Source organism: Carassius gibelio, chromosome A24, assembly GCF_023724105.1.
Source record: "Carassius gibelio isolate Cgi1373 ecotype wild population from Czech Republic chromosome A24, carGib1.2-hapl.c, whole genome shotgun sequence".
NCBI classification, from domain to species: Eukaryota; Metazoa; Chordata; class Actinopteri; order Cypriniformes; family Cyprinidae; genus Carassius; species Carassius gibelio.
This window is the reverse complement of record NC_068394.1, coordinates 17,613,349-17,626,178: the sequence shown is the minus strand read 5'-3', so window position 1 is coordinate 17,626,178 and position 12,830 is coordinate 17,613,349. Positions and strand designations below refer to the sequence as shown.

Below are 12,830 nucleotides of genomic sequence, written 5' to 3'. Positions count from 1 at the left end.
ACATACAGCCAAGTATGGTGACCCATACTCAGAATTCCTGCTCTGTATTTAACCCATCAAAAGTGCACGCACACACACACACACACACACACACCCGGAGCAGTGGGCAGCCATTTATGCCCGAGATGCAAACCCACAACCTTAGGGTTAGGAGTCAAACTCTCTAACCATTAGGCCACGACTTCCCCTCTGTCAGTCACATGAGGTCTTGGGTGGTAGAATCCTTAGGAATTTCAACATGGTGCATTTATTTGAACATTTTTGGATACTGAAGTCATTTACATACTTGTATCTAAGTGCTCTGTTGGGTGCTGAGGTCATGCAGCAAATTAATTAAACTTTTGATCTGAACTCTACAAGGACCTTTTTGGTTGGCTTCTATCAGTGATGCACTAGATTCTAATTTTAATGCATTATTTAAAAGAATCCCCTCTTTAGCCCTGTCCTTGAGGTGTTTGACATGACTGAATACCATGGGATCAGAAGAGATCATAGTGGAATCTCTAAAAGATTTTAGCTCTGACTAAATGACCTCTGAATGAGGGACATCTGGACGGAGGGCTTGAAGGACTTGTTCTAATGAACAGAGGTTTAAGGCAGCAGCTTGGGTAGTGAACACTTACCGTTAAACTTTTTTGACATAAATGAGAGGAAAATTGTAGTGGAGCTAAATTCAGTAAGTAAACAAAAAAGACCATAGACCAGGGAGGAACCATATGGTAACTTCATTGACCTTGATTTGCAGCATAAAAGTCTTGTAATAACCTCCAATAACACTATAGGGTTGACATTTGTAATTTCCAGGTATTTGATTAAGTGCGCTATAAACGGTCTGTAATAGGATTGGTAGGCCGCTCTGCTGGATAAAGAGATATTTTAAGGTAACTAGTATTGGTGTAGTTCACCAGGGACTTGCATGGAAACTCATGGACCATATGCTCTCGGTTCAGAATGACTTGCTGGTATAGTTAATGCTTTAATTTTGGACATGTCATTACTATTCATTTCATAAAATGGTGTGCAATGAAGTTTATGACCGTATTTGATGGGTTTTAAAGAAAATGCATCAAAACTTTCTAGCTCCAACATTTCATATCTACATACAGTGAACAGTAAATTAGATTTTATATACAGTATTTATGGAATTCCATTCATAAAAAAAAAAATGAAAACTGAAAGTTTACTCAAAACTGAGGCTCATTTTCTGAATCACCCCGGGAAAGTTGACTGTTTCTAGAACATCTGTCAAAGCTTGTTCGGTATCTTTTGAATCTCATTTAGTCTGTGGCAGTGCTGAAAAGAAGTGATTGATATACAAATATCAATAAATACTATACGAAGTATAAATTATATCCGATATTATTGCAAATAATCATCCAGTAGTAAATTTATTTATGCATGTATGTTGTGCAGCTAATTTTGAAAAGGAAAATAAGCCCCTCCCCCCAAGATGATAGAAATTACAATAAAAATAGTTGGGAACCATTCGATTTTTCACATATTTTATACTTTTTTAGTCTCTGATAAGCTTCTATTGAGGTATATACACACACACACACACGCACATATATACATATATATATATATATATATATATATATATATATATATATATATATATATATATATATAATTCTTTAAATTAATTTAATACATTTTAAATTAATAATTTTTCATTTCAATTTAAAGGGTTCCTTTGGCTCAGTGATAGAGCATTGCTTTAGCACATTAGGTAAAAAAAACAAACAAAAAAACTGTAAGTCACTTTGGATAAAAGCGTCTGCTAAATGCATAAATTTAATTTATTTAATGTAATATATATATATATATATATATATATATATATAAAAATGCTCCAGTCCTCTCTATACATCTTATATCATGTGATTGGACTCATTAAAAAGACATCAAATCAGTTTTTATTGCAACTTTTAAAAGTTTATTCTTGTGGCGGTTTCTTAACATTGCTTCTGAACTGGGAGCATCAGTTAAAATCATAGTTTGAAGAAAAAAAAAAAAGAAAACCTGCATGCAACCACTGTAGCCTCCAGCTCCTGGGCTGACTGGGTTCACTTAGTTAAACAAAGTAGAATCAAATAAGATAGCAGACAGGATTCAGCCTTTGGCACACATTGAAAACAGATCCTGAAGAAGGGTTTGACCTTCGGAACAGAAACAAATGACAAGAACAATGTATTATTCATAATAACAGGCATACAACCAGTGACCAAACATAAAAATAAAAAGTCACAACTAAAGCAGTTTGCTTTCTTTTTACACAGGAAACCACTTATAGTATAAATGTTCTGAAAGATCTGAATTTGTAATTTCCTAGAAATTGCAATGCAAATGAGAAAGATTACAGAGAAACAGAGCAAGAGAGAGTTATTAAATAAGAAACAGACTCTATGCAGAGGTAGAGGTCAGTGCACACGGCCAAAACTCCCATCAGGACTCGAGTTTATAACACCGTCTTCAGATCCAACGCCGGGCCGCATCCTCACATGCTCACAGAAAATAAATAGAATAATACAATCTTCAAATGCTTTTTATCAGTCTTTTGATTCATGATTTTGTTTGTCTCCCCAAATATACTTTCCTAGAACGTCTTCCCTGATTTCAAACTATTTCCAACACTTGTTCAAAGGGAGTCTAAAGCACCACCATTTGCAAAGAACAGATCCTCCTTGAGAAGAACTTTGGTCGATATTCCTTAATCTTCAGGAAATAAACCTAAACAAACATCTGGGTTCACTGCCTTAGTTACATATTTTGTATAGTATCACGTCTCTGACAAAAAGTTATCTAAACACGCGATTCACACAAAACATGTCTGGGTCATATTTCACCACAGAATCAAAAGGAAATTATATATTGGATATATTAGCATCACATAGCCTACTTACTGTATTGTACACAAAATGTACACTACATTTAGATTAAACAATTTTAAGTAAATTGTTAAGACTTTTTTGGGCATTGGAGATAGAACAAAACAATGATTATAATTAATGCAATAATCAACATACTGCCTGAAAATAAAATACCATTTTGATGTTATCTTGAGTAAGTACTAAGAAAATTTGTTTTTCATTGCTGCAAAAAAAAAAAAAAAACAAACAAAAAAAAAATGCATAATTACATTCATGGCAACATTACATTGTTAAATTGCTTTATGTTGATTTTTTTTTTTTTATCAACAGGAAATTCAATTGAATACAAATGTACAACTAAAGAAAACAAACAAACAAACAAACAAACAAACAAAAAAAACCCCTCAATGACAGCACTTAGAGATTTGGGATCCCAGATTTACTTATTTCTGATAAAACAACTGACATTTTTATTTTTCAAAAATTGTGTCCATAATTTAGGAATTAGCTAAAGTAAATATTGGTCGCATATAAATATCTAAACATTATAATTGCATTTCTTTAAGTATGTACAATATACAAAATCTATTTCTGGAAGTACTAACTCTCAAGGTGTTTCTGAATGAAGTGTCACAAAGGAAAAAGTCTAAGTTATTCTTAACAGATAATATAACGAATCATCACATACATATGATGGCATAATTAAATGTAACTTTTACAACTGGGGAGAACTGATTTTAAAATTAACTTTGCTGTCTAAAAACATTATGTCTTAACGAGATTAATTTTAAATGTTTCTAATTTCTTATTCTTCATCTAAGGCCGTTTTCCCGCTAAATGCAGGCACCGCAGGTGATGGCAGTGGATACAGCAGGAGTTCCTCTTCCTCACCAATTCAATTCAGTCTCTGGTTTGATGCATTGTAATTGAGAAATAAAACGCTGCAAAACACTAAGAGCTTCACCTTTGTGTTTCGACTCAAAATCATCTGGAAGTTCGTTAGGAGCCTTTCAAATATTCACTTCAATCTTTCCAGCAGGTATCGTATGGAAAAGAGCACAGCGTATTGCTTTGAGAATTGGAAATGAGTGACACAGCATGTGTATATCTGGCATTCGTTGAGGTTATAAAAAAAAATAAAAAAAATAATTAAAAATGGCGACAAGAATATGGAGCTTATACACGTTCATGGTCATTGATGATGGAATGTCAATGTTGGCTCTGCAAAAGAAAACCTTAGATTGCAGTATTAAAACTTCCAATTTCAGTCCATTTCTAGGCTCATCAAATCTTGTATTTCAAAAGGAATTCCCAGGGACTTCATATCCCAGAAACCCTCCACAACACATTCCTTTTGGAAATACAAAGTCAACTTCAATTACTCTTGGATTATAAGACTAAATGGTGCAAACTGCCTTTATCGAGTATTACAAATTGGGAAAAACAAAAAAACAACAACAGCTACACAATAAAATATTCCAACTAAACAGAGAAGTCCAAAATGTAGATTTTCCCATGATCTTGCATTGTTAGACTCATTTTAGATCAATAAACAGTCATTAAGAATGTTTTTTTAATTTAAAATAAATCTTAAAGAGATAAAATGATAAACAACGGTTTGTAAGAACAGTGGCAATTTTATAGTTTAATCAGCTCACAGCCATTTGGAAAGAAATGTTTTAAGGAATGGAGGAATATCCAGGGAATATCTTGTGAGAAGTAGTTGATTTTGTCTCTTGATCTTGATCCAACACATCCTTGAGTGTCCAAGTGGAATTTATCTAACCATACAAAATCAATAAACAGTACGAATACTTCCTCACCTAGAATGGCAAACACATATGACAGAGCAGTTGGAATGTGGTTCCAGTCATTGGGCGTCTTTCTCCCTCATTTTTCATCCTTTCATTCACATCCTCTAGTATTTCTGAACTGCAGTAGCAGTGTCCTCCTCTCTTTCCTCTAAGCCACAGGTTGGAAAGTGATCTTGTATATACAGCAGCCGTACGGCCAGCAAGAACACTCTTCTGACACACTCTGGCTCAAGAGTCTCATGGAGGTACTAAACACATATGTGTCCTCTTAGAGAACGCTTCTTCTGAAAGTCTTTCTCTCTCAGTCTCTCGTGAAAGTTCTCAGTGTCCACCGTTATTAGGAGATGATGGCCGGCGACCATCTGACCACTGTCAGGTTATCTGCGCTCACTGAGCGCTTCTTGGCAGCTTTTCTCAAGTCTTTATATTTGTCGTCACAAAGCCTGGAGATCGCCTGTGAGAAACATGAGAAGGAGAGACAGACATTCACATTTTTTTTTGTGATTGATCTTTTTTACACTACCACTGGACTATTCAAAAAGTTTGGGATGAGTAAGATTTTTAATGTTTTTGAAAGAAGTCTCTTCATGCTCACCAAGGCTGCATTTATACACTAAAAACAGTAATACTGTGAAATAGTGTTATAATAAATATTTATATATTTTTAAACTAATATATTCCTGTGATGGAAAGCTGAATTTTCAGCATCATTATTCCAGTCTTCAGTGTCAAATGATCCTTCAGAAATCATTCTAATATATGAAGAGTTCCAAAGGTTCCAAAACGCGATAAACGGCATATAAAAAAATAAAAAAAAACGCAACAAACGCTAGTCTCCCTTTTTTGCAGAATGCAATATATCTGCTCAACCAATCAAAGCACACCATTCCACGCACTGTAAACAACCACAGCGAACCATGCCATGTACTCTGGACAGTAATGGTGGCGCTTTGAATACACCTGGAATTCCTCATTTACTTTGTATTTTGTCTTCAACAAACAAGGGCTACATGATAAATCACACGTGATTGTCATGCACATCTCGTCAGTAAAGCCAATTCTGTAATTAATAGTACCGGTAAATCTCCATCACTTGCTTTCAGATGGAAATTATTCGGATGCATTTGATACACAGAGCCGCAGATCACTGACAAGGTACGCTATAACGCGTTCATAGATGAATCGCATTCGGTTATGGACACAATATTGTGTAGCTTGTCAGTGTTGGTGTTTATATTAATGCCATGTATGTAATTTAATGGCATAAATAAAACTGAAAATAGAACTGGCCCCCCAAATGAGCCTGGTTTCTCCCAGAGTTTTGGTTCCTTGCCCGCTGTCGCCTCTGGCTTGCTTAGTTGGGGACACTTAATTACCAGCGTTTTCGTTGACTTGATTGCACAGATACTATTTTAACTGAACTCTGAGTTGGATGTTGACAGTTGAATTCAATGATGAACTGCATTTTTGCTTTATTGACACACTATTTTCCTATTTAATGCTGTTCAGTTGCTTTGTTACAATTTATATTGTTAAAAGCGCTATATAAACAAAGGTGACTTAACTATATTTTTGTTGATACAGCATATAGCACTAGTCAACTAAATGAATGTAACATGGCAAAGATTAATGCACTTTTGGAAGTTGAATGTAAGGGAAAAGTCATTTTGGAATTTCTGTGCTCTAATGTAATATTGTTGTTTATGTTCTTGTTCATTATGAAATTTAATTTTATGGCTGTACTGTAATTAATTTATAGCATTAACAAGATGACCCATTGAATTCATTTAGGAAGCGATGACCGATGAATGTATTTTCAGTCCAGTGCCTGTATATAATATATATTGACCAAGTTAAGAGGCTGTCATAATTAGATCAAGTTTCTATAGCCGCTTTTCACCGCTGGAACTTTCCCCAATAACTAGGGACTTTTGGCTGGTACTCTGTTTGTTTCCATCACAGGAACCAGAAAGTTCCAGGTAAAAAAATGCCCCTCAGAAAGTCCCTGCTGGCGAGGTAGTACTTTTTTAAATTTCCAGAAATTCTGGGGGTGGGACTTGAGCGCTAAACATCCTGATTGGTTGAGTTCACGCAGCATTGTGATTTCAACCACCATTTATTCGGATCATTTTCAGAATATTACAGTTATTGTGGCATGAAATGTAATTCTAAAAGTATTTTAGGTGAGATTGTAGTTGTTTAAAACTCAAATCTGTGGTCTACTTATAAAAATGTGTTTTTAAAAGTGTGTTTATCTATGTTGAAAACTTTTTTTTTTTTTTTTCGGTTCGCAAACGAATCATTCGATGTAACCGAATGTTGAGTAAATGAATTACTCCGGGATATTGGTTTGTTTTAACTCAGAGGGAGTGTCAGCCACATTAAAAAAAGTTAACAGCTTAAGTCATTTGTGGATTATTGCGCATTGGAGACGGGAACAGTTTAAAACGATTCAGTTTGATTTGGTAAACTGGTTCAAAAAGATCCAGTTACATCGAGTGATTCGTTCGCGAACCGTATATGACAAACTGCTTTGTTTTGAACTCTCTCACAACAGACATGGAAGAGGAGACAATGCTGAATAAAGTCGTAGTTTTTGCTATTTTTGGACCAAAATGTATTTTCGATGCTTCAAAACTTTCTAACTGACCCTCTGATGTCACATGGACTACTTTGATGATGTTTTTCTTACCTTTCTGGACATGGACAGTATACCGTGCACACAGTTTTAATGGAGGGACTGAGAGCTCTCGGACTGAATCTAAAATATCTTAAACTGTGTTCCGAAGATAAATGGAGGTCTTACTGGTTTGGAAAGACATGAGGGTGAGTTATTAATAACATAATTATGATTTTTGGGTGAATTATCCCTTTGAGGTGTTCCCCAGGGTTCTGTTCTTGGCCCTTTTCTACTTTATTTCTACATTATTATTGTTATTATTATTATTATTATTAAACTTATATTATTAACTTATAAGTCATTATCTGCTGATGTATAAGTGATAACAATGTCATTGAGTAGATATAGAATTAGCTAGATTCACATTTGATACAACTGAAAGTGTCACAGAAAGAGTATTGGCTAAACTTGTACTTTCTGATGCAAGAACCAAATTTCCAAGTCCCAGCACCTCCAAAAAATAAGTGGTAAAAAGTTTAATTACTGAGACGATGCAACTTGTGTCCATTATTTTGAGATGATGAATGATGTGTGTGTGGGAGTGTATAAAGAAGACCAGTGCAAGATGGAGCAGGGGGGCTGGTCCTTATGAAAGAACTGGATCACAAACCACTGATTGACTGAGCTGTCCACCCAGACCACTGACTCTATATGGGCTGGTGAGCTATTACACCACCAAAGGCAACTGTGTGCACACACACACACACACAACTGAACTAACTAACATCATTATAGGCCTGGTCTTGTCAGGACTGTAATTGTGCAGCATAGAGGCTGAATGCTGGCATAAGACACATGGGGATTCAGACAAGGTAATTACTCAGCTCTGCTGCTACTGAACCAATGGACCAATACAACATGTCACGATATTCCTTCTTAGTGAGAGCTGTACCAATACAAGCTTACATATTCTTTATAACTTGATGGAACAACAGATTCAGTACTGCAATCTATCAAGATATTGGACTCTTCATGAAAACGTAGAAACCACAGCACACTGTGATGTGAATGAGATCTTGAGTGACAATCTGAGATACATATCTTGAGCTATATAATGTGTGTTAATGATCTAGAGTAGTATTGACCACTCACCTCGAGCTTCTGGGCCTTGTCTCTGCTGAGAGGTTCCAGGGGAAAGCTAAGGCTGTTCGCCTCAGAAAGTGAACGCAAGTCAAAATAATACTTGGCATACACGCTTGATGGAACGTTAATATTGAACTGCAGCAGCTCCAGAAACTGTCGCTCCAACTCATTCCTGGTGGGAGAAAGAAAGCAAAAAGAAGTAGCTTTGCATATATTCCTTTTGACATTTGTCACTGGGTGGAAGTAACTGAAAAGAAAACCTTGAAAGTTAAGCTATTCAAATAAATTCTGATTTTGCATGTTTAAAACTAAAATCCTGACAATATGAATAACTTTATTTATCCTCATATTTCTTACCACCAAAGAAAACTCCTGAAAGTTCAAAATAAACTATCTGTTGTCACCCCTTCCTACCAACCACATAATTATTCCAACACATGCAGAAACCTACCAGCTAAATATAACAGTGAAGCCTCTGACAACAAAAAAACATCCAAAAACCACAAACCCACACTCTGTGGTCCTCCATTCTGTGATGTGCTTTGAGAACAATAATACTGCCTCAGTCACTGAATCTTTAGTCAGGTTGGCCTTTAAAATTACTGTGCTTAACTGTACTCAGCAGGAGTTTAAAGGGCAGATGTGATATGCTGGAAGTTTCAAGTGTCACTCTTTATATCGGTCAGCTCAATTTTTTTGGTACCTTACATTTATGGATATTATATATGCTACTTTAAGCTCTTTAGGATATACTTTCCAAAAATGTCACAAAAACATAATAAACACCAATTCTACAAATGCTTAGAGCCTTAGACTAACTAAATTTAGTCTAACCTTAGACTAACTTAACAAACCTAAATTTAACTAACTTAAAAAACCTAAAATTAAAACATGTTCCTTATTTGTTAGTGATTATCCAGCATATAGCATATATATTAGAAATGTTTGAAGACCGAGCATCAAATCTATGTTTCCATTCATAGTTGCAAAATAAAAATTTGTATGGAAAATTTAAATATTGCATAAAACATTTACAAGTAAAGCACAGTTTTTATTACGTTCAAGATACTTGTTGCTTCCTGGGAAACTGGTGCAAATTATCAATAATAAAAATGGAAGTTGAAACCGACAACATTGTTGTAGCCCTTTATTCCTACATATTAAATGACTTGCACTTCAGAGTGTTGTCATGTTATCTAGAATTCGGAGGCGCAAGAGACACACACTTACATGTCTTCCACGGTGATGTCTTTGAGGATCTGGCAGTAGTCAACATTCCATACGGCCTGATCATCCCACACTTTTGACGCCAACAGGATGGCACCCAAAACAATCCGCTTCCAGTTAGCAGGACAAATATCAATCTCTGCATATGTTAACAATCTCTCCAGATACACCTGAGCGAGAGAAAAAAAAGAAGAAATTGCTAGCAACTCTAACACTGGCAAGTATGGGGAGTCACACGGATCTGTGTTAGGCCCCCTGGTGTTTTCAATATATTAGCTGCCCCTTGAGAAAATAAATAAATAAAAAAAAAAAAAACACCAATAAACAAATCATTTGATTTAGGTGAGTGTTTCTCTTCAAGTTTTTTTTTCTTTCTCCAACACCTCATCTCATTAACATGGTCACCTGGACTGTTCACTGGGCCACAGTTTGATTAAATGTAAGATTCTTGTTCATAAGAAGCCAAACAACATTGTAATATCGCAACATGCATTTTCTGTAAAGCTGTTTTGAAAAAAAATTATATTGTGAAAAGTGCTATACAAATAAATCTGATTTGATTATACTTAAAATTACTATTCAATACTATGGTAAATACTTAAGTACTTGGAAATGAGTAAGATTCCTTCAGGGTTAGTTCACCCCAAAATAAAAATGAGTGTCTCGCAGGGCTCCAGGATGTGAACAAAGGCCTCCTGTAAAGAATCGATGTGTTTTTTTCTAAAAAAAAAAAAATAATAATAATAATAATATCCATATTCAAAATGTAATAATGAGACACTTTTCTTTTCTTGGATGGGTGCTTTTTTTATTAAACTTATTTTGGACTGATGCATGCAACACCTGCTGAGTGGCATTAAACAGCTTGAAAGATCAAAGACAATTTTTTATATAATTTTTTATTACAATTTTGGCAAATCTTAAAGATAGGAAGCTCTGAAATTTTGCTATATTTCATGATTAAAAAATAAATATATGAACGCAGAAATGCACAGTAAATTATCAAAAATACACTATGTACTATTGACTCCTTAATCACATGGATACATTATTTCTCTAAACATGTAGGCATTGCAATTTTATACCATATAGATGAGAGAGAAAAACATACTCTGATCAAACTGCTTACTGAGGCACATTTATACATATTCTATGTCTGTTTAAAAGTTATCTGTTATGTGTCTGTACAAGGTTGAAACATACTGTTTGACACTACATTAATATTGAAGCAGAACAGGTAGATGCATGAGCCCTCATTTCAGTTTTATCCACTGTTGAAAGCAAAAAAAACAGCACACCTCTTTTTAACATGCCACATGATTCAAGGTAATCTTCCTGTCTGCTAGACAAGTAAAGTGTAAAAGGCTATTGCTATGTTGAGTGGCAAAGAATAAGTATGAACACTATCAATAGTGATGGTTTCTTAAGTAACTCTTATAATACTTCTTTGTGTACTTCTATAGGAACGTTATAACCATTACTTCTTGAATGGTTGAATCATAAGTCTGTTCTCTATTGATGTGGTTTATGACAGTATGCAGCATTCATAAACACTGCTGATGGATGTAGGCGGACAAAGATGTCCTTATGAAATGAAAAAGCATGATGTATGCAGTGCAAAAAAGATTTAGCAGCACTAAGCAGCACAAACATTCATACACGCTCAATATATATATATATATATATATATATATATATATATATATATATATATATATATATATATATATATATATATATATATATATATATTTTTTTTTAGATACCGTATTTTTCGGACAATAAGTCACACCAGAGTATAAGTCACATCAGTCCAAAAATACATCATGATGAGGAAAAAAAATATATAGGTCATGTCATATTATTTATCAAATTAATTCTGACTATAAGTCACAGGACAAGCCAAACTATGAAAAAAAAGTGTGACAGTCCGGAAAATACAGTATTTCTGGTAAGGTTCATTTCAGTTATAGTAATTACTGTAATTTAGTTTAAACTGGATTTATTTTAGTCTGTTGCCAAGGTTAAATGTGTATGTATATGTGTATTTTATTTTTATTTCAGCATTGTTTCATATAATACAAATTATTTAGTTTTAATTGAGGCTGGGCGATATGGGCAAATCGGATATATATCTTCGTATTTTCGTTTTTGTATAAAAAAATAAAGTAAAAATCACTTACTACCTAATGTTGTCAAACAAAACAATAAATATTAAAGTCTATGAAAACAAATGAAGTTAATGTAAGCCTTTATAATATGTGCAAAAAAGGGTTAAAATCACATCTCATTCTAAAATTGTAACATTACAATATTAATACAAAAATAAGGCTTTTTAAAGCAGAAGTAAAATTAACTAAAAATGAAAATAAATGAGAACAAAAGCACAGATTTGTGTTAGGCTATTTTGATTATTATAGATTATAACTATTTTAAACTTGCACACACACACTTTCATTTAAGCCCATCTCAAGCATTCACAGCACCTTGTATGTCTTATACTTGTTTCATGACACCTCATGAAGGTATATGGTTGAAAAAGATGCGCCTTCAAAATAAGGATTTGATCATAGATGAGGAACAGTCACATCTTAGACAGCTGCTGAGCTTAGCATCCACTCATAAAGCACTAAGAGTGACGGGAAATCCACTTCACTGACGGTAAACCCTATTTTAGCTTGTGCTACCAGCCAATCCAAATAGACAAGGATTCATCTGTATTGGTCCACGATCGAGTCACATGACGTTCACTCACCAGAGTAACTACGGCACACTCAGCCGTGAGCTGGGCGGCACTGAAGAGCGTACGGACGAATCTGTAGATCTGTTTCTGTTCCGGGTCGTGCTTGTCATAGTCTGACGGCACCTCCAATTTCTGTGGAAAGAGGAAGTTTTAGAAACATTCAGGAAAGTTCAGGATGCAATTAAACATCTTATAAATGAGCTGCAGAAATAAAACACTTACTGAAAGTGGATGAAGTTTTTCATCAAAAATGTCTAACAGCATTCGCCCGTCCACATTTCTGAAAGGAGAAGGGTGAACTGAAATTAGATTAGGGAAGACTAGGACTTCTTCTAATATCATAGAAAGAATTAAAGAACTAGGAAAGAGTGTTGTGTTACATTTTCAGTGTAAAAGTTAGATTTCAACTG

At 34.6% G+C, this 12,830-nt stretch overlaps 1 protein-coding gene across 2 annotated transcripts in view; it reads right to left on the bottom strand.

Moving 5' to 3' along the window:
• Positions 1-1,912: 1,912 nt before the first annotated feature.
• The window catches only part of LOC127946257 (cyclin-Y), a 47,248-nt gene continuing 36,330 nt past the window's right edge, over positions 1,913-12,830 (bottom strand). For both annotated transcript variants that reach the window (XM_052542714.1, XM_052542715.1), the window contains 5 exons: positions 12,643-12,700; positions 12,433-12,552; positions 9,681-9,847; positions 8,460-8,622; positions 1,913-5,141 (listed from right to left, as the gene is read on the bottom strand). In XM_052542714.1, the coding sequence (XP_052398674.1) occupies positions 5,025-5,141; positions 8,460-8,622; positions 9,681-9,847; positions 12,433-12,552; positions 12,643-12,700 (625 nt within the window). In that variant the 3' untranslated portion in view covers positions 1,913-5,024. The remainder of the gene's footprint in view (positions 5,142-8,459; positions 8,623-9,680; positions 9,848-12,432; positions 12,553-12,642; positions 12,701-12,830) is intronic.